General features: G+C 33.7%; 1 protein-coding gene across 1 annotated transcript in view; it reads left to right on the top strand.

The window, feature by feature from the left end:
• CRPPA (CDP-L-ribitol pyrophosphorylase A) overlaps window positions 1–23,863 on the top strand; it is a 324,671-nt gene extending 300,808 nt beyond the window's left edge. The window contains exon 10 of the mRNA XM_007164884.2: window positions 20,672–23,863. Coding sequence (XP_007164946.2) covers window positions 20,672–20,776 — 105 coding nt within the window. The 3' untranslated portion in view covers window positions 20,777–23,863. The remainder of the gene's footprint in view (window positions 1–20,671) is intronic.
• Window positions 23,864–24,426: the final 563 nt, after the last annotated feature.

The raw sequence follows: 24,426 nt of genomic DNA, 5'->3' as shown, positions 1-24,426 counted from the left end.
GATTGGTTAACTTAGTTTATATAACTTTAAAAAATTTCTAAGGCTATCATACTCTGTTATAAATGTAACATATTTGGCTTTTTCTTAATTCTGTTCATTACCAAATCCTACTAAGGTGGTATGTTATTTGGGTCTAGTTTTTCCTTGTGCCTTACAAATTGGAACCTGGTATGGATTCTTCTTTTCTTTTACATCACTAAAAACTCTCTTGTTGGGGCTTCCCTGGTGGCGCAGTGGTTAAGAATCCGCCTGCCAATGCAGGAGACACAGGTTCGAGCCCTGGCCCGGGAAGATCCCACATACCGCGGAGCATCTAAGCCCGTGAGCCACAACTACTGAGCCTGCGCTCTAGAGCCCGCGAGCCACAACTACTGAGGCCCGCGCGCCTAGAGCCCGTGCTCCGCAACAAGAGAAGCCACCACAATGAGAAGCCCGCGCATCGCAACGAAGAACAGCCCCCGCTTGCTGCAACTAGAGAAAGCCCATGGGCAGCAATGAAGACCCAACACAGCCAAAAAATTAAATAAATTAATTAATTTAAAAATCTATTAAAAAATAAAATAAAATAAAATAAAACTCCCTTGTTTTATGTTCTAGCCAAAATCTGGCTTTCTTGCCAAGTTATTCCTTTGGCTTTATTTGTCTTTTGGTTTCTCTTTACATTAAAAACCTTTTTTTTTCCCCCCTGATTATCACCTATGTGAAAGTCACAGATTAGCTCTAACCCAGATTCAGACTTCTCATTTAAACACACTTTTGATTCCCCTAACGACAGATTTGCTTTCTTAAAGTTCTATATATCAGTTTGAGAAAATAAAAGGAAATGGCATTCTTAGTCACTGGTATTGTTCAGGGGAGGTTGAGAAGAATTTTTACAAACTTATAATATTTCTCTATTATTTTCCCATATAACATCTAAGAGTAGCAAAACAGATTTAGTTGTTGTAGTTGTAGGATAGGGTAGCCTCAAAAATTGCATAAATTTATTATTTCTGTAACTGAAAACTCAACCAAAACTAACATATTTGATTGTTTTATCAGTCAATAAAAATAAATCCAAATTCAGACAATTAATAATATTAGCTATAAAACTACTGGATGAAGAATATTTAACATTATAGCAGTTTTTTGTGATTTATTCTTTTTTTTTTTTCCACACACACACACTGTATTTTATTTTTATTCTTTTTGAACATCCTACACATGTAGAGTCAAATTACTTATTTTCAGTTGCAATTACTAATTTTTATTGTTGATTAGTTTATTTTAATTTGGAAATATCAGTGCTTTACCTGACAGTTTTCAAGAGTTAATTATGACCATTTTATGGATTTTCATCTTTATTATTGTGATTATTTAATTTTATTACATTTCATAATCAGTTATTGCCAGTGTTTTGAGAGCTATCAAATTTTATAGAGTGGAATATTTTAAAATATTAAGTTTTATAATTGGTTATTGCTATTATGTAGGAAAACATATTATTTTATGGATTGATCTTGTACTTGGCTACTTGCTAAACACTGTTAGTGGTTCTTTTATATTTTCAAATGATTACCTTTTATATTTAAAAGGTAAGATGGATTATGTCTTACTTTCCAATGTTTAACCATCTTATTTATGTTCTTGTCTTGTTACATTGGCTAAGAAACCCAGTGCAATGATACATTATAGTAGTCATGCCATTTATCCTTCTGCTTTCTGTAACTTTAAGGGAAATTCTTAACATAATGAAACAGTGAGTGTTCGTTCCACTTTTTTTAATCTCTTTTTGTATTCTTACTCAGGGATAGTTGTTGAATAGTACTGAATGCTTTTTGGCCTCTAATTAAAAATTCTTATTGTGTTTTTTCTTTAATTTCATAATGTGTTAAATCAAAATAGATTCTTATATGGTGAAAGCAAACTTGAAAACCTAGTATAAACTGTTTTTTCCACAATGTATTATGATGAGAGAACATTGCATCCATATTATCACAACTTTTAGTTAACACAGCATTGTGTCCACATTATTATTACTATGTAAATGTCATTTACTTCTGATAGCTTGTTTTCCTTATAGAAGACCCCTTTTCTTTTTGGAATTTCCTGCCAACCTAAAGCATGGTTATTTCTCTGGACCAAGTGCCCACATGATCTGTTTTAGGCTCTGAATAACTATCTTTATTGCCAGTTCTTTAATGCAGGTGGGGAGTGAGGGGATGGGCCATCCTGTTGACTCCTTAGAATATAGCTAACGAATAGTTACCCTGAAGATTGGCCCAAGATCTTTTTCTGCTCCTGGAATTTGTTCATCCTCGGCTTAAGTCAATCCGGAATTGTCTTTCACAGAGTCCTAACTTGTACATGTTTTGGTCTATGGTTTTTGTTTCCGGTCTGATTCCATCTTTTTCTATTTCTCAGAAATTCTCCAAAATTTCTAGTCATATCATAGCATTCTTCTTTATTTTCCAGTATCATCATATATGCATTTATGTGTGCATGTGTGTACTTCCAGAGTGCATTTAATCCCACCATCATTACCAATACACATTTGCAGAGGTTTAAAATGAGGGGAGCATGTGTCATCAGGTTACCATCTGATCCAGCTTCTCAATGATTTATTAAAATAAGAAATCCTTATAAGAATAGTCTTGTTCTTTAAGTCAACATCCATTAGACAACCTACTTCATAAAATTAAAAAATAATCAGTTGATTTCTTAATTAAAATTGTACTTAGAATTTATAACTATTTGCAGAGGGGGGCTGGGGAAGATGGTCCAAAGAGTCCACAATGATCATTCTCATTACTCATAATTCCATTCTTGAAAGCTTGTCCATTCCTGGCTGTTTTCTTTCTCACATTATCTTCAAATTTGTGGTGATTACTCTTTCGCTGATTCATGAGTTTATTTTTAATGAGCTTCTGAATTATTCTGTTGGGTTACATGAAACAAATCAGCTATTTTCAGATGAAATGTACATTACATAGATGGCCGTGAGTAAATGGTGAAGACTATGCTTGGTACTGTTTTATTACTGGCCAAAAAAAAAAAAAAAAAAAATTAATAGTTACTATATTTAAAGTAACAAAAACTCTGTTCTATATTTATTTACACTTTTAAAAGATCATGTTTTAGTTTTAGTTTGGAACTAAATGGAACTCCTCTTTCTTCTGTGGCTTCCTCTCCTTGTTCCACAATGAGCACTTTGTTATACAGCAGAAAATAACACAACATTGTAAAGCAATTATACTCCAATAAAGATGTTAAAAATAAAATGAAGTTGCTAAAAAAAAAAAAGAGATTGTATTTTAAATGCCATTTCAGGTATTCATTTTCTGAGTGGCTCTTAAAAAGAGATGATTAGCAGTTTAAAATCAGGATGTTTCTTGTTTATGTCAAATTTATTCACAATTTTTGCTTTGTTTTTATTTATTTAATAAAAATGGCATTTTGTCAATTTTTTGGTGCTGGAATAAACCTTAACATATTTTTCCCTCAATTTTTCAAGCTGTTTTTCTAAAATGTAGAGGGTTGTAAGTAAAGTAGTTAAAACCCCACAAATTCGATATTCCTTTTAAATCCCCAATCCATGGATATTCATAGTTTAACGTGGCATGGTGACTTCTTCCCACGTCTCTTAAGCACCATACAGCTTGGCATACAATCCATATTTTAGAGTTCATCATTACCATCACATGATATCCATTGGGTGGCCTAGCATGTTGGGCGATCCTCTGCTAAGACCTATAAAACGGTTATTTCTAAAATATATTCTTGGCCTCTTGTGGTTGATGTGAAAGTGTATGTTGCTGGACAAAGCTCTAAGTTACTGAGGATTCTGAGTCTTGTTTCTCAACAAACAAGTAGGTCCTCGTGAGTCTAACATAGTTTGCCTTTGGACTTATCTGAAATTTGAGTCCCTTACGGCTCATCTATATTCAGTATTCCTCTTCTATAACTTAAACTGTTTTTTTGCTGTTTTATATACCCTAGGAATTACCAACATATCACATGGCAGGGAATGACTACTAATTAATTTTTTAGAAGGGCAGATGAGTAAGTCCTGAGAAGCTTAGTGTCATTTCTTAGTTTAAATGTTAAGTATATTAAAATATAGTATTAATCCATCATATTTACAATCTTCCCATAACTCCCTTTTTTTGGATAAATAAGCCTATTATAAGCAAACAGACTAATGTTATGAGACATTAAAAACTCCACACTATCTTGTGTTCTCTGAAAACTGTGCCTAGTTAGGGGGAAAAGGGAAATTAGGAGTTTGGGATTAACATATACACACTACTGTATATAAAATAGATAAACAACAAGGAACTACTGTGTGCACAGTGGAACTATACTCAATATCTTGTAATAACCTATAATGGAAAAGAATCTGAAAAGGAATATATATATGTATGACTAATCACTTTGCTGTACACCTGAAACTAACACAACATTGTAAATTAACTATACGTCAATTTTTTTAATGGTTAAAAAAATTCTTAAAATAGGAAATAAAAAATAAAATGTGCCTAGTCAAAACCAAGGAATTGTTTACTCTTTGATTAAACATTTGTATTTTGTTTCCCTCATAAAACATCCACTTTATTCCTTCTAAACAGCACATAACTAGTTGAAAGCAAAAAGATAACATGCTATAAACAGATGTACAAGAAATTTTTACCTCAGAAGGAACATAATGATTGTAAATCAGGATGTCCCTTCAGTATTGATTATTGAGACCGTGAAGAACAAAACCCAAGGCTTTTTCCATAATAATTAGAAAAACCTCCCCAAGCTTTCATTCCCTGAAATTCACAATGCTTATTTTTAAAAATGAGACATATAATATCCAGAAGAATGTCACTATAAACTACAGTCTTCTTAGGTAATCTCTGTGTGTTTTTATTTTTGTTTTGTTTTTATCCTGCAGTGATGTGAACTTATTTCCAAGTAAAATGCTTGAATCCAAACAAAACAAATCTGAGCAGGCTAGATTTTTTAGTGCAAGTTTTCCTTTCATTTATCAAGTCACAGAAGTAAATATTTCATTCTGTGAGAGGACTGTATTTCCTGTAAGAATGATGTACATAATTACTTATAAGAACTTCCTATCATTGAACTTGAGTTTACTTTTAAATGTCTTTTAATATATTCCTATAAAGATTATCAATCATTTTTGCTTTTATGATTTAGTGTTCACCATACAGCAGTGTCTCTTGCTGTTTTCATTGGACATGTATATAATCCAGACAGACATTTTCTTTCTTGTAATTATTACTCCTCTCTGCCAGTATTTTAATTATTTATAGCCACCAGGCATTTATTTGTCTTTTAAAGGCCTTCCAATCCCAATCAGAATGAATAAACAATTAAAAGGAAGAAAGATTTTGTAGGTTTTCTTTTCCTTTTGATCGTGTGTGTTCTATATAACACTTAAATTATTCTTTATGAAATTAGTATATCCAGGAAACTGGAGAATTATGCCTTAGGCTGGGTGAATGGAAAACATGTTAGTGCTTCCTTTGTAAGGTTTCCAGAGTGCCACAGGAGATTTCTAATGTGCTGCTTATTTGTGTTCTCCCCAGATCTTTTTCAGTTTATTATAATGCTGGAGAAATAATTAAAATGTTGCCTACCCTTTTCTGTGTTCTACACCTCACTGAAAACATGTCAGCACAGAAAGCAAACGTTCATCATGTCTCAATATAAAACAGATCCTGCCAGGGATCATGCCAAACCCAACCAACCATGACGGTCAAATCAATGTATGTTTTGGTTTAAATTTTAATTTTTGCCTTTGCTTTAGCAATTTGACTCTGGTATATGTTGTTTGCTATGGCTTATCATTTTGTGGCGTGATAGTTCCTGAAATTGACAAGGCTTCCTGCTTACCTTTGCAATGTATATGTGTGACAACATAAACTATAAGCGAAGGTGACATTTGACTCAATAAATATTTGTGTTATGTCCCCTACATCTGTTTTACAGAACTCCTTTTTTATTCCTCCATCAATATTCACTGAAAAATGCTGGCTTCTACCTTTTGTCTGGATGTCACAAATTCCGCAGTGTTCCAATTTCCAAGTTAGACTTTTTATTATTATTGACCCAAGAGATTTAATTCTCTCATCAGTTTATATTCACATCATAAAACATAAATTAATTTGGTTGTTTTTATTTATTTACTTATTTTGCTGTTTTGGGGGCAGGGCATGCGTACCATGCTGTGTGTTACACCATACATCCAACTTATTGCTGCTGAGTCATTAAAAAACCGCAGGAGGGATTATATTTTTAAGTTGATATTAAACTGAGCAAAAAAATTAATGGGTCTAAACTTTAGTCATTGAGAAGCATGTTTTCTTGGATAAGATTATCCCTAAAGTTGTTAAGTGCTTGGACTCTCTATATTCTGATCCTGATTTCAAGTCTGTATTTTTCAGTCATTATCTGTGTGACTTTGGACAAGTTACTCAAGCTGCCTTGGTTTTAAATTTCTAGTTAATGGAATTTACCTCATAGGATGTGTGATATTTTCTTTGCTTTTTTTTTCCCTAGTGGTTTTGTAAGGTGGTATCCTGTTTCATACTACTACTGATTGTTTTTTGAGTTTTATATGCATATCTACTTTTTCTCTTTCTTGTTAACTTAAAATCAGTGATAATTTAATATATATTGGCTTGACTGTGTAAAATAAGAAATTCAGTATGACTTTCAGCCCTCTTCATATTCCAACATTTTGTGATGTGGTTTACATATTTTTTAAAAAACCTTGTCTTTGAAGAATAATTATTAATTATTAAAGCATTGCTTTGCTTTATAATCCATTAAAATAATTATCCTTCTCTCTGTATAACTGAATGATTTTTTTCTATAACAATCTGTAAATATTGATGGACAACTAGGTATCATTTTCTTCTTTATGACCCTTTTATCTCAGGTTCTGTAAATATCACACTCCTGATTTCTTCCTGCAAAGTACGTCGGCTCCTTCTCAGACTCTTTGCCAGCTTCTTTACTTCTCTTAGATGCCTAAATGCTGCAGATTCTTAGAGCACTGTCCTGTGTGATCCCCCAGAATTCTCACCCACTCATATGGTTTTAAATAACCTTCATTTGAAAATGACTATTTTCTGTGCTCTATACTCATAACTGCCTATTTGATATTTTGTCTTGAATGTCTCGCTCAAATCTCAGATTTGTCCAAAATGGAGTTTGTAATTTCCCCCAATATCCAAAAGTGCTTCTCGTAAAGGAAACTTTTTATAACTTTTGTAGTGACCCTCTATCTGTAATACTGCTTTTTGTCTTAAAGTCTGTATTTTTATAGTGAATATACTGAATACAGTGAACCGAGCTTTCTTTGGGTTAGTGCCTCTCTGATCTACCCTTCTCAGTCACTTGACTCTCAGCCTTTTGTGTGTGTCCTTGTGTTTTATGTGTAGCTATTATAAAGGCCATGTAGCTGTGTTTAGTTTTTAATCCAACATGACAATCTTTGTGTTTTTACCCATGGGCTTAGTTAGTCATTTACATTTATTCAAATTAAAAAAAGTATTTGGAGTGGTTACTCTCACCTTGTTTTTTGCTTTCTGTCTGTTCTACTTTTCTCATGTTTTTTCTTAACTGTTGAATTAAGATTTTAGTTTTTCACTAGTTTTTTTCTCTGTTATTAATAACTTTTCATCTTGAAATTTTTGAAATAATTTCAGGCTTACAAAATATTTCAAAAATAGTATGTTACTTTTATTTTTTTTCTTAAGACATTTCTTGTTTTAGATTTATATACTCATTTTAAAGCTACTTCTTTATATTCCATGCCTTCCTGACTTATTAGATTGTCTTTCTGAAATTATCTTTCTTCCACCTGAGGTACATCCCTTAGTGCCATAGTATTTTTAGGAATAAAATTTTATGTTTTGTTTATCTGAGGGAGCCCATCTTCTGTTTTCATTTTTGATAAATGATGTTCGTGGGTAAGAGGTATATGCATTTTAGGTTGATAGGTTTTTTTTGGAGGGAGTTGGGGTTTTTTTTTGTTTTTGTTTTTGTTTTTTTGCTTTTATTCTTAGCAGTTTGCAGATATGCCAGTATGTTCTTGCTACCATTATTGCTGTGAGAAAAACTGTTGTCAGTGTAACTGTTGGTCCTCCGTTGGTTTGTTCTCTCTAGTTGCTTTAGGATCATGTCTTTATGTTTAGTGTTCCATGGTTTCCCTGAAATTTGTCTACTTGTTGAGTTTCCTTTTTATCCACTTCAGAATTCATTGGGTTTCCTTTATGAATGAATTCCTATGTGCTATAAATTCTGGACTTTTTTAAGCAATATTATTTCTCCCCATTGTCTCTATCCTCCCTTTCTGGGATTCTGATTAAATATATAGTAAACATTCTTATCATGTCTGCCAAATCTCTTAACCTCTTTATATTTTCCATTTCTTGTCTTCTCTAATATGAATTCTGAGTAATTTCTTCAATTCTGTCTTCAGTTTCAGTAATTCTCTTTTCAGCTGTGTCTAATCTGTTGTTTGATCCATCCTTTGAGGCTGTTTTTGGTTTAAATTTGTAATGTTTTTTATTTGTAAAAGTTGTATTTCTTACTTTTCAAGTCTGTTCTTGATTAAGAGACTGCTCATTTCTGTGGATCCATGTTTGTTTATGTAGATTTTTTTTACATAGGTTTAAATTATTTTGTGCCTAGAAATTCTAATGCTGGTTTCATTTTGATACTAAACTGGTTTGTTGTTTTCTTCATAACTTGTTATTGTGAATGCATATATGTGTTTATGTGTTTGTCTGACTTGCCCAACTATGTATTCCATTAAGGGAAAAAACATCTCTCTATTCATATCTTAATATATAACTTACATCCTGGTATCAGGTAAGTTCCTGAAATACAGTCACTGAAAGGAGTCTTGTTCTTATTTTTTTCCTCATTTATTTCGTTATTGAATAAGTTAACTTTTTAAGTACTCCTTTTTTTTTTTAAAGAAAGACTCTGCTAATGGGTATGCTTTCAGAGCCCTTGCATATCCCACAATGTCTCCTTTTTTGTCCTTCTTACAGTTAGCCAGGATTCCTATGTAACAGTCTTTTCCTTAGATCCCATTTTCTTGGGGTATTTAATATTTCAGAGAAGTTACACATCAGCCATTCTTATCTATTGAAAATAATCTGTATTGCCTGATGTAGCCTGTTGAATTTTTATCTTTAAATTTGAAAGTATCATCAGAATATGGCTTCTTTTGCGGGGGGTTCGTTCACTAATTTTGCAAGGGTCTAAATTGATACCTGTCTATCTGCAGACGCTGGTCTTTCTTCAACTCAGGGAATTTTCTTCTACATGTTTATAATGACTTCTGTATTATCTGTGTCTTCTCCCCAAGTTTCCCTTATACAATTTGGTTCTTTAATTAATGTCTTGACTCTCTTCTTATTATTTTAAGTCTTTTATTCTTCTGAGTTCTAGAAAATTTCAAGTCTGTCTTCCATTTATCTAAGTCAAATTTATATAGAATAGGTAGGTTGTATACCACTTCCAATGAGATATTTAATTCAAATACATTTACTTAATATCTACATGAATGTCTAGAGATGTAAAATTATTCCTACTTTGTTCCCACTTCTATGTTCAAAGTATCTTCTTGAATCTTGTTGTTTTCATTTAGCAACATCATTTCAGAGAAATATAGTTAATTCTAATGATTCCAGAAGGTTCTTTCCACCTAGAAAATTGTTTCACATATCTGCTGATTTTTATCTACCTTCTTATTAGGAAGAAGCTCTATAGGTAATCTTCTACCATGTGTCCTTCTCCATGAAAAAGAACTCTGCTCTTCATTGTGGGAGGGAACTTTGTCAGGCTAATTATCTGCTAGTTAAGACTGATAAAAATTGGCACCATTCTGGTCAGGATAGAACTCTTTATGTAAGTTGCAATTGAAAGTCTTCTTCTTGGAAGGAAATAGAGTTTTTAATACAATGGTAAATATTTTTCTGTGGAACTTTGAGATTAAAACTTTGGATACTAACTATTCACCCATCTAACCAATATTTAAGAGTCTAATGGTCATTAACCAGACATCTTTTTCTTTTTTAACTGCTCAAAACTATTTCAATAGTAATTCCCCCCTTTCCACACACACACATGTTGCTTCCAAGAAGTTATGTTTGAATTGGCCTATTTTAGTTATCTTTCCTTGATTTAAGTTTGTAAGTTTGAATCTAAATTCTATGGGAAAAATTCAACCAATCTTTATGCTCTAAGAGAAATTATCAGTACATTTTTCTACTAACGCCTGGGCCATCCACTCAAGAAGATACTCTTCTGAATAATCTTTCTGTCCACCCTATCTTTTCTCACCCATTGTGGAAACAGGACTCATTGCCTACCAACACCTGGTATACAGATTTTCTGCTTATGCAACCACCTCAAATAAGAGAATGCCTGCCTCATTGTCTGCCTTTATCCTCCTGACTTGGGTATGTTAGTGTAAATTTATCATTGTCCCTACACTTATCTCTGAGACCAGGCTTGCTTTCATAGGAGAGGAATCATGTAGCACAAATTTATAGTTTTTCACACCTTTTCAGTTTCCAAGTATAGATACAAGTTTTTTTCTTATTTTTATTTTTAGGGGGTTATTTCTATAATGATATATCCTTTATCTAAAAACATCGATGCTTCAAAGATGACTTAATAGTTATATATAAAGCCAGATATTTATAGAATTAACTAGCAAATTAATCTGGTTAGTTTACTGAGTACCTACTATAGGTATAGTACTTTATTTGATTTTAGAATTTAATTTGGGAGAGTTGCCTTTTACTGTCTACAATTTAGCTAAGAAAATAGGATCTATACATATGCAAACCTAACAAGATATTGTAAGAGATTGTGAGGCAAACTATGATAATGCAAATTACTGATGTGTAGTAAAATAAATGATTTCATAAGAGGAAGTCATCACAGCCAGGTATTTGAAAATTGATGTGAATGAGAAAGACAATTATTGGGAAACCATTTTACTGGAGAAGAGAAAACAGTGATTGTATCAGTATGGCCACAGAAGTGGATTCTGTATAGTAAAGGAGTGGAAACTGGTCAGAAGGATTGATTAGGTTGATTGTGAATAGTCTTGAATACTAAGATGAAGTTTGTGCTGAAAGTAACGTGGGTTTGACACAGTGAAAATGGTTGTTCTAGTGAGATTAGAGCCGTAGCCATGGACAGAGAGAAGTAGCCAGTTAGGACATCCTAGAGGAATCTAGGTACAGGATGGTAAGGATGTAGACTGAGAGTGGTCAGAGTATAGCTGGTGAGGGATATCACAGTAGAAAACTAGCAGGACTTGGTAACTGTTGGGTAAGTTGTATAGGATCAAAACATTTTTGCTAATTAAAAGAGACATTGTGTATGAGACAGATTTTTCAACTTTATTAAGTGGGAGAATTGATATTATGAATGATGTAAGAAAATAAAGTATGACAGTGTGACAAGTCCCAGATCTAGAAGTAACTGACACGATAATGAAATGCGTGTTCTCAAGCCAGATGTCTGGTGCTTTTGGCTGCCCAGGTTTTACCCCACTGCACTCTGGCTCTGAGAGCTGCATAGTTTGGGTCTTTCCTAATCTTTAGTCTCTGTTCTTATTCAGCAGAGTAACAGTGCTGCCCCCTCAGGGTTTCTTGACCAATTCTTTCTTCTTAATTATCTTGTTTCACAAATATTTACTGAGAACCTTCGGTATGTGCAAGACTTTGTGCTAGGCATGGAGAATAAAGGAAATGAAAAGTGCTGTGTGGTACTTATGTTAATAAGTAAACTCAAGTGCATTTTCACTAGTATTTTGTTGTCGAGGTTTTCAGGAGACATTTGTTTCACTCAAATGAGCAAGAGGCAAATACTTTTCATTTGGAGAGGACTCTTGTTTTTTGCAAACTCTATTAGTAAGTGACTGCTTTTTTTCTGCAGTTTTGGAATTTTACAAATAATGAACTTTTTTTTTCATCTCCACTAGGGGACAGTGTGTTACCATTAGATTTTTTTTTCTTCCATTTCAGCAAAATGTATACAGAAAGGAAATTTAGCCTCTAATTATTTTGATACGATATTAATTACCTTACAAATGTAACAAAACTTAAAATGTTTCTAAACTGTACAACTTAGGATTTTTGTATATTGTATGTGTTATGGATGGATAGATATATAGACATATATAGATACAGGTTTTATTTGTTTAGAGTGATTGAAATTTTGTGGCATTTAGATAATTTTTGCATGAGTTCACCAAAATAAGGATGGATGGCAGAAAGATATTAATACCAAAATATAAGGAAATTGAATTTCAGGACAGTTTTGTAATTCATGGAACTTGAATTAGGCTTTCGGTATGGAATTTGCTGAGACAATGTAATGTTTACCCTTCCAAAAGATCTTTATAATCTCTTGAGACATCTAAAGCCTAAATAATACATTTATATGTATATTTTAAATTTATAGATTTTCTTTTAACAGAGTACATTGTGTTCTTTAGGAATGATGTGTATGGAAGATGAAAATCTCAAAAGATTTCCTTTTAGGTTGTCTATAAAGATTTGGAGAACAGTGATGTCATAGCTTTTCCTGCCATTCTTTGAGACAAGATCCTACAAACTCCACATAAATTTGATTCTAACAGCATACCATAAACTTGTTTATACCTCTTTAATTCAAGTACTGATATCTGTGTAGTACAATGATAGGGTTTAATGTTTTGAAATATACCTTTTAAAAAGTTCTTCAAGTTTTGCCAAAACTGGGTATAGTTTTGCCAAAAGTTCTTCTTTGAGAAAACTGAAAGGGACAGTGGATCAGTAAGGAATTCTGAGGATATGGCATTACAGAAAATTGACCACTTGTACACTTGCAAGGTGCTACTTCTTCGTCATTTACTTCTGAAACTGCAGGCATTACTTGTCCAAATTGTGAGGTAGACGGTGGGGAGCAGGGAAAAAAGCTGGTATGAATAGTGGAGGTGCCATTTCATTCCCAATCTTCTGTGAAAGTAAAGAAATCCACTTTCCCTGATTTCCAAAGAGCTTGCCAAAGGCTTAGAGGTCCCATGAGAATTTTTGCATCGAGACTTCACTACTCTATGGAAGATGATAGATAGAACCATGGGAAAGAAACCTACCATCAACCAAAAATAATAATAATAATAATTATATATATACATATATGTATATCTCATACAAAAAACCTAAAGTACAGGATTCCATTGACAAGACTTAATTACTCTAGAGTAATTTTAAAATTGTTTTTAAAAGGTAATGGTAATAGAACTTTTGTGCATCTTTTTTTTTTTTTTAAATAAACTTATTTATTTATTGGCTGTGTTGGGTCTTCCTTGCTGCGTGGGGGCTACTCTTCGTTGCGGTGCACGGGCTTCTCATTGCGGTGGCTTCTCTTGTTGCATAGCATGGGCTCTAGGCGCACGGGCTTCAGTAGTTGTGGCTCGCAGGCTCAGTAGTTGTGGCGCACGGGCTTCGTTGCTCCATGACATGTGGGATCTTCCCAGACCAGGGATGGAACCCGTGTCCCCTGCATTGGCAGACGGATTCTTAACCACTGCGCCACCAGAGAAGCCCCCATCTAAGCATAGCATATTTCATCCTAATCTTGAAATTACAAAGTGATAGAGAAATAGCTAAATATGACAAGTTTCTGGTTAAAACCTATGGTGACTTCTAATCCTAAATAATTCAGTTCAAGGATATAAAAAATTAAAAACAGCAATTTTATATTGATTTTTAAAATATTCTTCCTGGTATTTAAATAACCCAACTGTGAGAAACTCTTCAAAATCTCAATGAGCAACTGTTAACCTGCTGAATAAAATTAAGTACACATTTTTTGTTGTTACTTTTAGCTTAACTTCCATGATATCTTTCTTAACCTCTAAATCAGCCATAAGCTATAACTTTGTGAATTATTAATATGATTCTTTTGGAAATCTTTTATTGAAAATTGCAATATTCAAACAAAAATGTTTTCTTTGTACAGATTTTGAAGTTTTTGGTGGGGATAAATATTCTCTGGAAATCTAGACAGTTATGAAGTACTGATTTTATGAGATAACAAATCAAATTTAGTCCCTGAATTTAAAGTCTTGAAACTAAGTTTTAAAATAACTTATTTTTCTTATTAAAGCGTGTTTATTATGAAAAATTTGAAAATATAGCAAAACATAAAGATGAAATAAAAATAGCCATAAATCTGTCATCCAAAAATAACTCTCGTTAACATTTTGATATTTTCCCTCCCAGTAATTTAAGAAACCTGATTACTACATCCTTTTTTTTCCTTTAGGACCAGTTTCTAGTTTATAATACAGCTGTAACCAAGAAAAAGAGTGAATGTTGTATTTTACAGCTAGAAGTTATATTTTTATTTTTTTATGAGAAGATAGAGTGCAATTTTTATTGTTTTTCAAAAATTTGACCTTGTTCTTAAGTGAACAGAACAATAAGATAAGAAGTAATTACTGTTACGACAATAATTTAGATTTAAGCAAAATGCAGACTTTAATAATCTTATTAAATATCCTCTTGTTCTTCTTTTAATTAAATGAATGTTTTTGATTTTTATGTGTGGGTATGTAAACATTGGTGTGCCATGCTCACAGTTTATGCTCTTTATGACTGAGTATAAATCAAGGTTACTATAAACCTGAAGCCTAGCCATGAATGTTGCTGGAGTTACAGATAGTAAGTGAACTGCTGATGAATTTAATTTGGGTGCTTTTTTCTTAATTTTTTAATGTGAAAATTTGGGTACCCACTCTTCTTACAATAGCTTTATCACATTGATATGTCACTCTAAGGATCAGCCATTTCTTGTCCCAAAATATTTCTTGTTCATCCTGGACTCTACAGTATTTTCTTCCTCTTTCTCTCATCATTTGGTTCTGTCTCCCTGAGGAAACATTCCTGCCTCATGTGATCTTACCATGCTCTGAATTCCCTTGTCCTCTCATGCGCAACTGTAGCAATATTACCTACAGTCTAGTCCTGTACATATATTTGTACATTACATCACATTGGTTTTCTAGGGATGGGGTTAACATTTTTCAAATTTTTTGTTTGTTTCATGGAGTAAATATTCCCAGATGACATGGCTGCTGACATAACCCATATGTAGTTTTCTAAATGTTCCAAGCAGGTTTCTTGGTGATGGTGGTAGGGTGTGTCAGTAGATAAGGAATAGGGAAATGGAATAATAATGTGATTACAAGGTATAAGATGATTATGGTAGTAATTCACCATTTTTCTCTCTTGCTTCAGTTTGGATATTTTTTCACTTCAGGGTCACTAATATTGTCTCTGGCTCTTCCCATCTCATATTAAATCAGTCAATTAATTCTTAATTTCAAGTATTATATTGTAAAATTGTAAAAATTGTTTTTTTATTTGAGATTTCAATTCTATGTTGAAACTTTCCAGTTTTCATCAACGTTTCCTTCTCTTCCTCTATTTTTTAAATATATTAATCGTAGTTATTTTGAAATCCTTGCAGGGTAATTCCAATATATGGATCATTTCTGGATCTGTTTAAATTGATTTTTTTTTCTCTTGTTTATGGATATTTATTTATTTTTGCTGTTTTGCGGTCTTTACTTGTCAAGTAATATTTTATTGTATGCCATCTGTTAGTTACAAAACATTATAAAAGCTCTAGTTTATTTTAGCTTCCTCCAAAGAATATTAAAATTTGTTCTGGCGAGCATGTGTGTTACTGGGAAATCAACTTGCTTTTCTGGAGCTTGTTAAAGCTTTGTTAGGGCATTTCTAGTTCAGTTTTGTCTGTATTCCTGTGTTATAGGCATGGTCTTTCAGAGATCTCGGCTGAAGGCCATGGGTGTTCACCAAGGTCTCCTTGTTCCAGCCTACCTCACATCTAATCTTCTAAGTGCAGTGCAGCTTCTAAAATCTCTGCTCATTGCTCTAGCTTCCCAGAAATTATTCTCTGCTAGGCCCTATGGAGTCCACCTGTGCAAGTGCCGATTAGGAATTGGCCAAATAAGGGGAATTTTCAGCAGAATTTTAGGACTTCTTTGCAACTCTCCCATCGCAGGGATGTTTTTCGCACAATCTGAGCCACTTTGACAACTTTAAATTGTAATCTCTGTCTTTTATATCCAGAGAGACCATCATTCACTTGGACTCTATTTCTCTTCTTTATAGTTTCGAAAAATTCTCTCAACAAGACATCTGAGGTGAATGGTCTCTGCTTTCAAGGACTGTAGATATGCATTGGTTACTGTCTTAGATCCGCAAACGACATTTTTACATAGAGTTTACCAGATTTAATGGTTATGTATGGTGAGTAGGTGTTATCAGCTACTGTGTTGTGGCTGAAACAGTACCCTCCATAAAAATAATAATTCTAACAGCGGTTATTACAGAATATTTGTTAGGTATCTGTGATTTACATGTCTTACCTGGTTTAGTCCCTACAGAAAAATCTGTAAAGTAGATAATATTGTTACCCCAGTTTTAGATGAAAAACGCAGAACTATAAAACTTTGATAATTTGCTCAAAGATATTTGCCAGTTGTGAAGGCCAGTATTTGAATACCAGCAATCTGACTCTAGAACCTGATTAAACACATCTTTTCTGGAAAAATAATACACTTTGTGTTTTAGATTCACAGAAAAATTGAGAGGATAGTACAGAGTTCCCTTGTGCCCTTTGTGCAATTTCCCCTATGATTAACAACTAAGCCACAGTTTATGCAGATTACCTTGGTTTTACCAAATTTTTTTTTTTTTATTCCAGGATACCACATTACCTTTAGTTTTCATGTCTCCTTAGGAGACAGCTGTCATGTCTCCACAGTTGGCTGTGACAGCTTCTCAGACTTACCTTGTTTTTTATGAACTTGACAATTTTGAGGAGTACTGGTCAGATATATTGTAGTATGTCCCTCTATTGGAGTTTGTCTGATGTTTTTTCTCATGATTAGACTGGCGTTATGGGTTTTGAGGAGGGAGACCACAGAGGTAAATACCATTTCATCATAGCATATCAAGAGTGCATACCATCAACATGATTTTTCAGTGTTCATGTTGACCTTGCTTACGTAGTTTTAACACTAAACATTTTTATTATATAATATTTGGAGCACACAAAGGAATGTATGCATATACATGTGCATAAATATAGATGATTGATAATAAAATGACCACCTGTATTGCCCCTCCACTCCCTATCTCCATCAAGGATTGAAAACACTGTTTTGCATATCCACTTTCAGCAGGAAATGCTTTTTAAAGATTTATTTCCTTGCATTTTTTACTTACGTTATCAATACTTTTATAGAGGTATGGAATTTTGAAATGAGTTTGAAATCCATAAATTGTTTGTCTATCTAATTTTTGTACATACTAGAATCTTCTTAGTATATGTATGTCTCACCATCTTGTTGAAATCAGCTCTTAAAATTCCATATTTTTCAAAGATGAAATGATTGAGGTCAGGCAGAGAGGGAAAACAAATATTTAGTGGAATAACATAGGTTCTTCTCATGAATTCTAATCTTTCCAAATGATGCGTATAAAAAATTGCCAAAGTAATCTTTCAAAGAACAATCTTACTTAAATTTGTTAGTAGCTAAAGATATGTAAGTTGTGGAGCAATCAAAATGAGCATGGAAGATTTATTCCAGGATAGAGAAATGCGATTTTTCTAGCCCTAGGATCTTAAACAGGTTTTCCCCCTTCATTTCTTTGTTACCATGCTGCTTTCATTATAAGTGTAAACTGGTTTCAAAGAGGTTATACAGATAGCCTTTTTCTGTTTATTTTTGAATGGGAAACCTTAATTATCATCATCTGTTGTATATCTCATTTTAATGAGACTTGGGAGTAGATGTGTATCATACCGTGCAACATTGTAATTAATTAATTATTGAGTGACAAATACATATCTATAGTTGGTTTGTATTTCATTCAGTTTTAGAATACTATTTCTATATTTATAAATGGTGTGTCATGAATGATATCTGCTCCTATATAAGTGAATCACATTTTAAGCTCAAACATATTTGGCTTTTAAATGATTTGTTAATGTGATTTGATATTCTGGAAACCGGTACAGCATTTGAAATCCATTATTGAAATGTCATTAAAACTCACTCACAAGAGGCAAAGTAGCCACATTCAGGCCCTGTGCCTCGTCCCCAGTTCCACCTCTTAGAACACAATCAGGGAAACTGACGGGAAAGAGTAGTTTAAGCAGAGGTGATCTCTTAACTACCATCATCATAGATGAGAAACCCAGGCCTGGGCTAGTGGAGGCATGGTGGTAGTGGGAAGGCTTCGATAAGATAATATTCTTCTTTGTACTGTTGCCAGACTTCTGGCTAAATATGTAAATAGGAGTAAACAAAGTAACCAAATAGTGGTCATTGTTAACAAATGAGTCAAACTGAAAGGGTGAACATATGTCTATCATTGTCAAGCCTCCTTTGCTTTGAATTTGTTATAATGTATGGAGGGCAACCATGTGTTAGGCATTGAACTAAGTTTTTTATATTCAAAGATAAAATATTCTTTACATCAAGAAACTGATCATCTGGTGGAATAGATGGCCAGCTAAAAAGACTATTAGAATTCAGTGTGCTGGAGGAATTCATAGCTATGGAAACGTATAGATTTACCTCACTCAAATTGGGTTGAAGAACAGCAGTCAAGGAAGATTTCAGGAGTCACTGATATCTGAGTTGAACCTTAGAGTAACTAGGGTAAGCTAGGCCAGGAGAGGGAGTGGAACAGCTTTTCTGGCAAAGGGATTAGCTGGTGCAAAGGGATGAAAGCTTGACAAATGGCTTGATTGGGCAATCTTAAACAGTTCTACATGGCTTGGAGAACTGAGTGATTTTAAGGGAATGGTAAGAAGAGGCTGGAAGGATAAACGACCTTCCAGGTAAAGGGTTAATACTTGATCCTGAAGTTTAAAGATGGCCTTCAAAGGATTTTATGCAGGATAATGATGTGATCAGATTTTTATTATGTAAAATCAGTATTTTCATTGCTGTGTGGGAAATAGGATAGAAGAGGACAGACTTCAGAGAGACTATGAGAATGTTTCAGTAATTCAGGGCCAGAGGTATTATGCTGGCAGTGGCAGTTTGAGTGGAGTATGTGGATTCAAGAAACATTAAGGGGCTTCCCTGGTGGCGCAGTGGTTGAGAATCTGCCTGCCAATGCAGGGCACACGGGTTCGAGCCCTGGTCCGGGAGGATCCCACATGCCGCGGAGCAACTAGGCCCGTGAGCCACAATTACTGAGCCTGCGCGTCTGGAGCCTGTGCTCCGCAACAAGAGAGGCCGCGATAATGAGAGGCCCGCGCACCGTGATGAAGAGTGGCCCCCACTTGCCGCAACTAGAGAAAGCCCTCGCACAGAAACGAAGAGCCAACACAGCCATAAATAAATAAATAAATAAACCCAAAGTTAAAAAAAAAAAAAAAAATTTAAAAAAAAGAAACATTAAGGAGGTAGAAACAATGGGTCCTAGTGATATACCGAATGTTGGGATAAGGCATTACGGACGATGCCGAAATGTAGAAATTGGTTACCAGATCCCTCTTTTTGAACCTAGCACAATTCATAACCCAAGGACCTTAAGATATTAACTCTGTTTCCACTTTCATTTTCCCCTCATATTATCATCCCCTCATACCTTCAAGAAGCCTAAATAATTAGAAAAAACAGAATTTCATAGGCAATATGATTTCAAAGGGAAAATCACATTTTAGCAACTTGTGAAATAACTCTTTTCACAAATCTGCCTGATCTTTACTTCAAAAACAAGCAGGTTTTTTGTTTTGTTTTTTTTCCTCCACACCAGTACTCACAGTTTATAACAAAGTCTGTTGTTGAAGAACCCTCAGGGAAAAAAAAAAAAAAGGAGAAGAGAAGGCTTGTATCATCAAAGAAATATTCGCACTTACGTGAAGAGCCAAAGTTGGTCTTCAGTATTGGATTAAGGGAAAATAATCTTTTGTTTCATATTATTAGCTTTTGAAATTGTATCATTGCGTTTTTCGGTACCTTCAGCAGATATTTTTTCTATAATGAAAGTGCTTATAAAAGCGTTTCTCCTTTATTTGGGACAATGGCTGTGGTCTGAGTTCTATGCAGTGCTGAGCCCAAAGAACAGCAAGCCTTGCAAAGTGTCTCCTTGAACACATAGAAACAGAGAGTCTGTGATTGTGGTTGCCAGGGGCTAAGGAGTGGAGGAAATGGGGAGATGTTGGTTAAAGGATACAAACTTCCATTTATAAGATGGTAAGTTCTGAGAATTTAATGTACAGATGGTGACTGTAGTTAACAGTACTGTATTGTATACTTCAAAGTTCCTGAGAGAGTAGATCTTAAACGTTCTCACCCCCCTTCCAAAAAATGGTAACTATATGAGATGATGGGTGTGATAACTAACCCTACTTAGTAATGATTTTGCTGTATATATGTGTATCACATCATCACATTGTACACCTTAAACTTATACAATGTTATATTTATGTTTGTAAAGTTTTTAAAAAATAAATTGTTTTTAAAAAGAAAAGTAGGTCCTTGTTAAATTTAATGTGTTGATATCTTTTCTTTCTAAAATAATTATTGTTTTATCTTTTCTTTCAGGATGAACGGAAGCTACAGGAAAGTTTAAGGCAAGGTGCCACCATTATTGCTGCCTTAATCAAAGAAAGAAATTCCGGACTCATTGGTCAACTACTGGTAGCATAAAGAACATGGAGAAAATTACCTACTGTGTTCTTAGAAACATTTACCTAAGTATCTCTTTTGTGCTTCTCTCCGAATTGTATATGGTAGAATGTTTAAGTTGTCTTTTATGTCTTTTATAATTTGGAGGATGTGATGCTTAGGTGAACTTGAAAACTTTTTATGCATGTCAAATATAAATTGCTTAAACCGGAAAAAAACAGATAAGTGGAAAATTATAGCCTTCACATAAAGAATCTTTTCACAAAGGCATGAAAGGTATAATAGAAATAATGATGAGTCAGCTAATTCTCCAAGGAATGAGAATTTAGGAAATGTCAACTATTATCTCTCTGTTAATTAGTAAATCACACTATAATGAAACTAATAAATAAGATTAATGAGTATTGTTAATTCTAACATTATCCTCTCTCCATGGGTTATTTTGAATTGCATTCCAATTTTTCACACCTTAAAAAAAAGAGGAGATAGCAGTGAACTCTGCACTTTTGAGTATCTGCACCATTAGCCTCACATTACCCTAGATCCCTAAAGGAGATGTAATCTCCTGCTTTTCTAATGTTTTAAAATTGTATGTTTTCCTTGGTTTATGAAATATAGTTTTGACTTACATTATTTTAAAAGGCTTCTGATTTTTCTGAATAACTTTAAAAGAAGACTGGAAAGCTTCATGAAAGTGAAGTTATTTTGGTCAATCTTAAGTTAGTCTTCTTCTGAAAGGAAGAGAGTCCATTGCACATAAAATAATTAATTTTCTTTTGATACAGATAACTGCTGCCTTTTTAAATCGAGTTCTTATTCTTTCAAATTTCCACTGGTATATACATCTTAAATATTGATGATTTTTCCCTACCTTATATTTTACAGTTTTGTCAGTCCAGTCATTAGAGATGCCTTTTATTCTATATATACACTTCATAAAAACACATTAGATCAGATTATGCCAGGGCTTAGGCTGCACGTGGGAACTATAAAAATTGCATGAAATGTTTTCGGTTAAAGATAGACTATGAAATATCTACCTTGTGCAGTCTCTTCTTAACATGTTGGGTGATTTTGCCTTCATTTCTCAAGTATCCATAATAGTAGGAGAGTTTATATTTTACATTTAAATAATAGTGAGTAGAATATAGAGGAAATGAAATAATTATTGCAATTCATTCTCCTAAATGAAATGTGTTGTTTGAATGAATGTAGGCTTGGATCTCAATTCCTGGGCTCGCCACTTTTTCTCTTTCTCTAGGGATGTTAAGAAATATAAAATAAATCATTTAATTAAAAATCTTGAGGGTGGAAATATATGGGCAGTGTGTGGATTTTGGTTAGAATGTCTGTCGTCATTAAGGCAGGTTGGCTACGCTGTAAAAGGTCATAGGTGCGCCTTTTGACATCTTCAGGTGAAAATGTTTTAAGAATTTGAAAAGTGCTCATAAAGGCAAAAGGGGAAAAGTTACGAAGATTTTAAGGAGAAAATGAGTGCCTTTAGGTACGTGGTGGGAAACTAGGCAATCTCTGGCACAGGCAACATCACTGTATCTATTGAGTGCTGGCTGAGTTGCCTTAGATTTCAACAAAAGGGAATATTATACCAGACAAGAATTTATCTTGGGACAGTTAGTATGCCTTTACCCTAGGCAATTGTAAACATTTAGTGTTATGAGATTTAGTTAATAAAATATTAAGATGACGTCTGAAATCATCATCATCATCATCATTATGGCATTTAATTTTTTTCTTTATCGTTTACAAAGTGATTCAAGCATTGAAAATAATTTAAAGAAATCTCCTCACATCCTTTACAGTTTAGATGGAAATTGAGGCTCAGGGATCCTCACTACCTTCTCCAAAGACACATGTCTGCCTAGTAGCAAAAGGCAGGGCTTAAACTCAGGACCACTGAGAATGAGTTTTAAGCTCATTTCCTCTATAACAATGATTGCGGGCAAAGGACATCCAGCAGAGAGGCCTTGGGAAATGAGCCAGAGGCTCCGAATGAGCGTTGGAGGAATGGACGAGGAGGGACAGATCAGTCCAGTGACCCGAGGAAAGTCCTGAAGCTTTTGGCTTTCCAACCATGTTTCCAACATACAGAAATTGTAGCTAAGGATAAAGGGAATGAAGAGCATTATTGGCCAGGAGGGAAAGATAAATTAGTTGTTTTTGTTATTTGTTAAGAGATCCAGAGGCAACTTTACAGTTATATATTCATCTCCACTTCGGGAAACTTAATTACTTTCATGATAACTGTCCATTTTCACTTTACTTTTCAAAATCCCTTTAAATATTATAGTAAGTATGCCTGAGGGTTGCTGAAATTGCTTTCTACTTGTGCAAATTTTGTGGAAAGGCTGTTTTCTTTTTAAATGTATGCTACTTAATTACATGCAATTTAAAGTTAACCTTTTTAGGAAGTTAACACAGTGCGATCGGTAGTTTGATTAATGACATATTGGTAAGAGGTAGTATTTTTTTTTTCATGAAAGTGCTCAATTTGAGAGATGACTTCTTGCAAATACACTCATCTGCAGATAAAAGTCAGACCCCTATATTCTACCAAGACCTCAGACCCCTATATTCTACCGAGAGCCATTCTTACTGTGGTCACTTTAAGCATTTTGCATTGGTTTACCAGGAAAACGCTCTTTTCCTATGCTAGTTTACTGTACATTTGACCCTTGAACAGCACATGTTTGAATTGCACTGGTCCACTTATACGTGGGTTTTTTTCAGCAGTAGCTAGGAAGGAACCATGGATACAGAAGGCTGACTCTAAATTATGCACAGATTTTTGACTGCTGGGAGGGTCAACGCCTCTAATCCCTGTGTTGTTCGAGGGTCTTCTGTAATTACACCTATCAAATTTTACGTTATATATATAAATACAGTATTCATTTTATAAAAATCAAGTTGTAGTACTACATTTTCTTATGTTCAATATGTAAATTTTACTTCCTTTTAATGTTGAAACTCACTATATCAAGGAAACAAATGATAATATTTTAATTAAAATGTGAAGAAAGCCGTTTGAGATAAGAAAGAGTGAAATTGTTTTAAAAGCTTAATTCAAAAATAAACAATAAATGAAAAATACATATTGTTTTAGGGTTTATTAATATGGTTTAAAATACGTGGACAAGATGTGACTGTGCAGCTGGTGTTTGGCATTGAAACATTAATATATGTTCTGGTATGTTCTTAGTTTCAAAACTGTGAAGAGGTATGGATCTTTTTAAATGAAAAGTAAGAAACTACTATTAAATATTTTAAATGTTCTCTTTACACAACAAAATATAGGTAATTGCTAACTATTGATATTTTAAAATCTAACGACAATTTTCATTGATATTTAGTGTATACGTACATGTTTTTCAAACTGACTCAGTCTCAACTGAATAACTGAACAGAACATTCTCAAAATATAAGTGTGATGTTTTACATTATAGGAAAATAGAGTTTGAGATTCAGATATATTATTCTGTAAAATATATTAAAAATTTGCAAAACTGGAAGTCTCAATCAGATTTTTTTTCTTTCCCTCATATTTAGCAGGTTTACCAGCAATTTCTGTGGCAGCTAAGGATATAAAAGCTATACTTAGGCACAGTGGAAAAGAATATTGTGACCACTTAATAATGTTTACATGGGTGTGGTGG

Source organism: Balaenoptera acutorostrata, chromosome 7, assembly GCF_949987535.1.
Source record: "Balaenoptera acutorostrata chromosome 7, mBalAcu1.1, whole genome shotgun sequence".
NCBI classification, from domain to species: Eukaryota; Metazoa; Chordata; class Mammalia; order Artiodactyla; family Balaenopteridae; genus Balaenoptera; species Balaenoptera acutorostrata.
The sequence above is the reverse complement of the archived record's forward strand: the minus strand, read 5'-3'. Positions and strand labels throughout refer to the sequence as shown.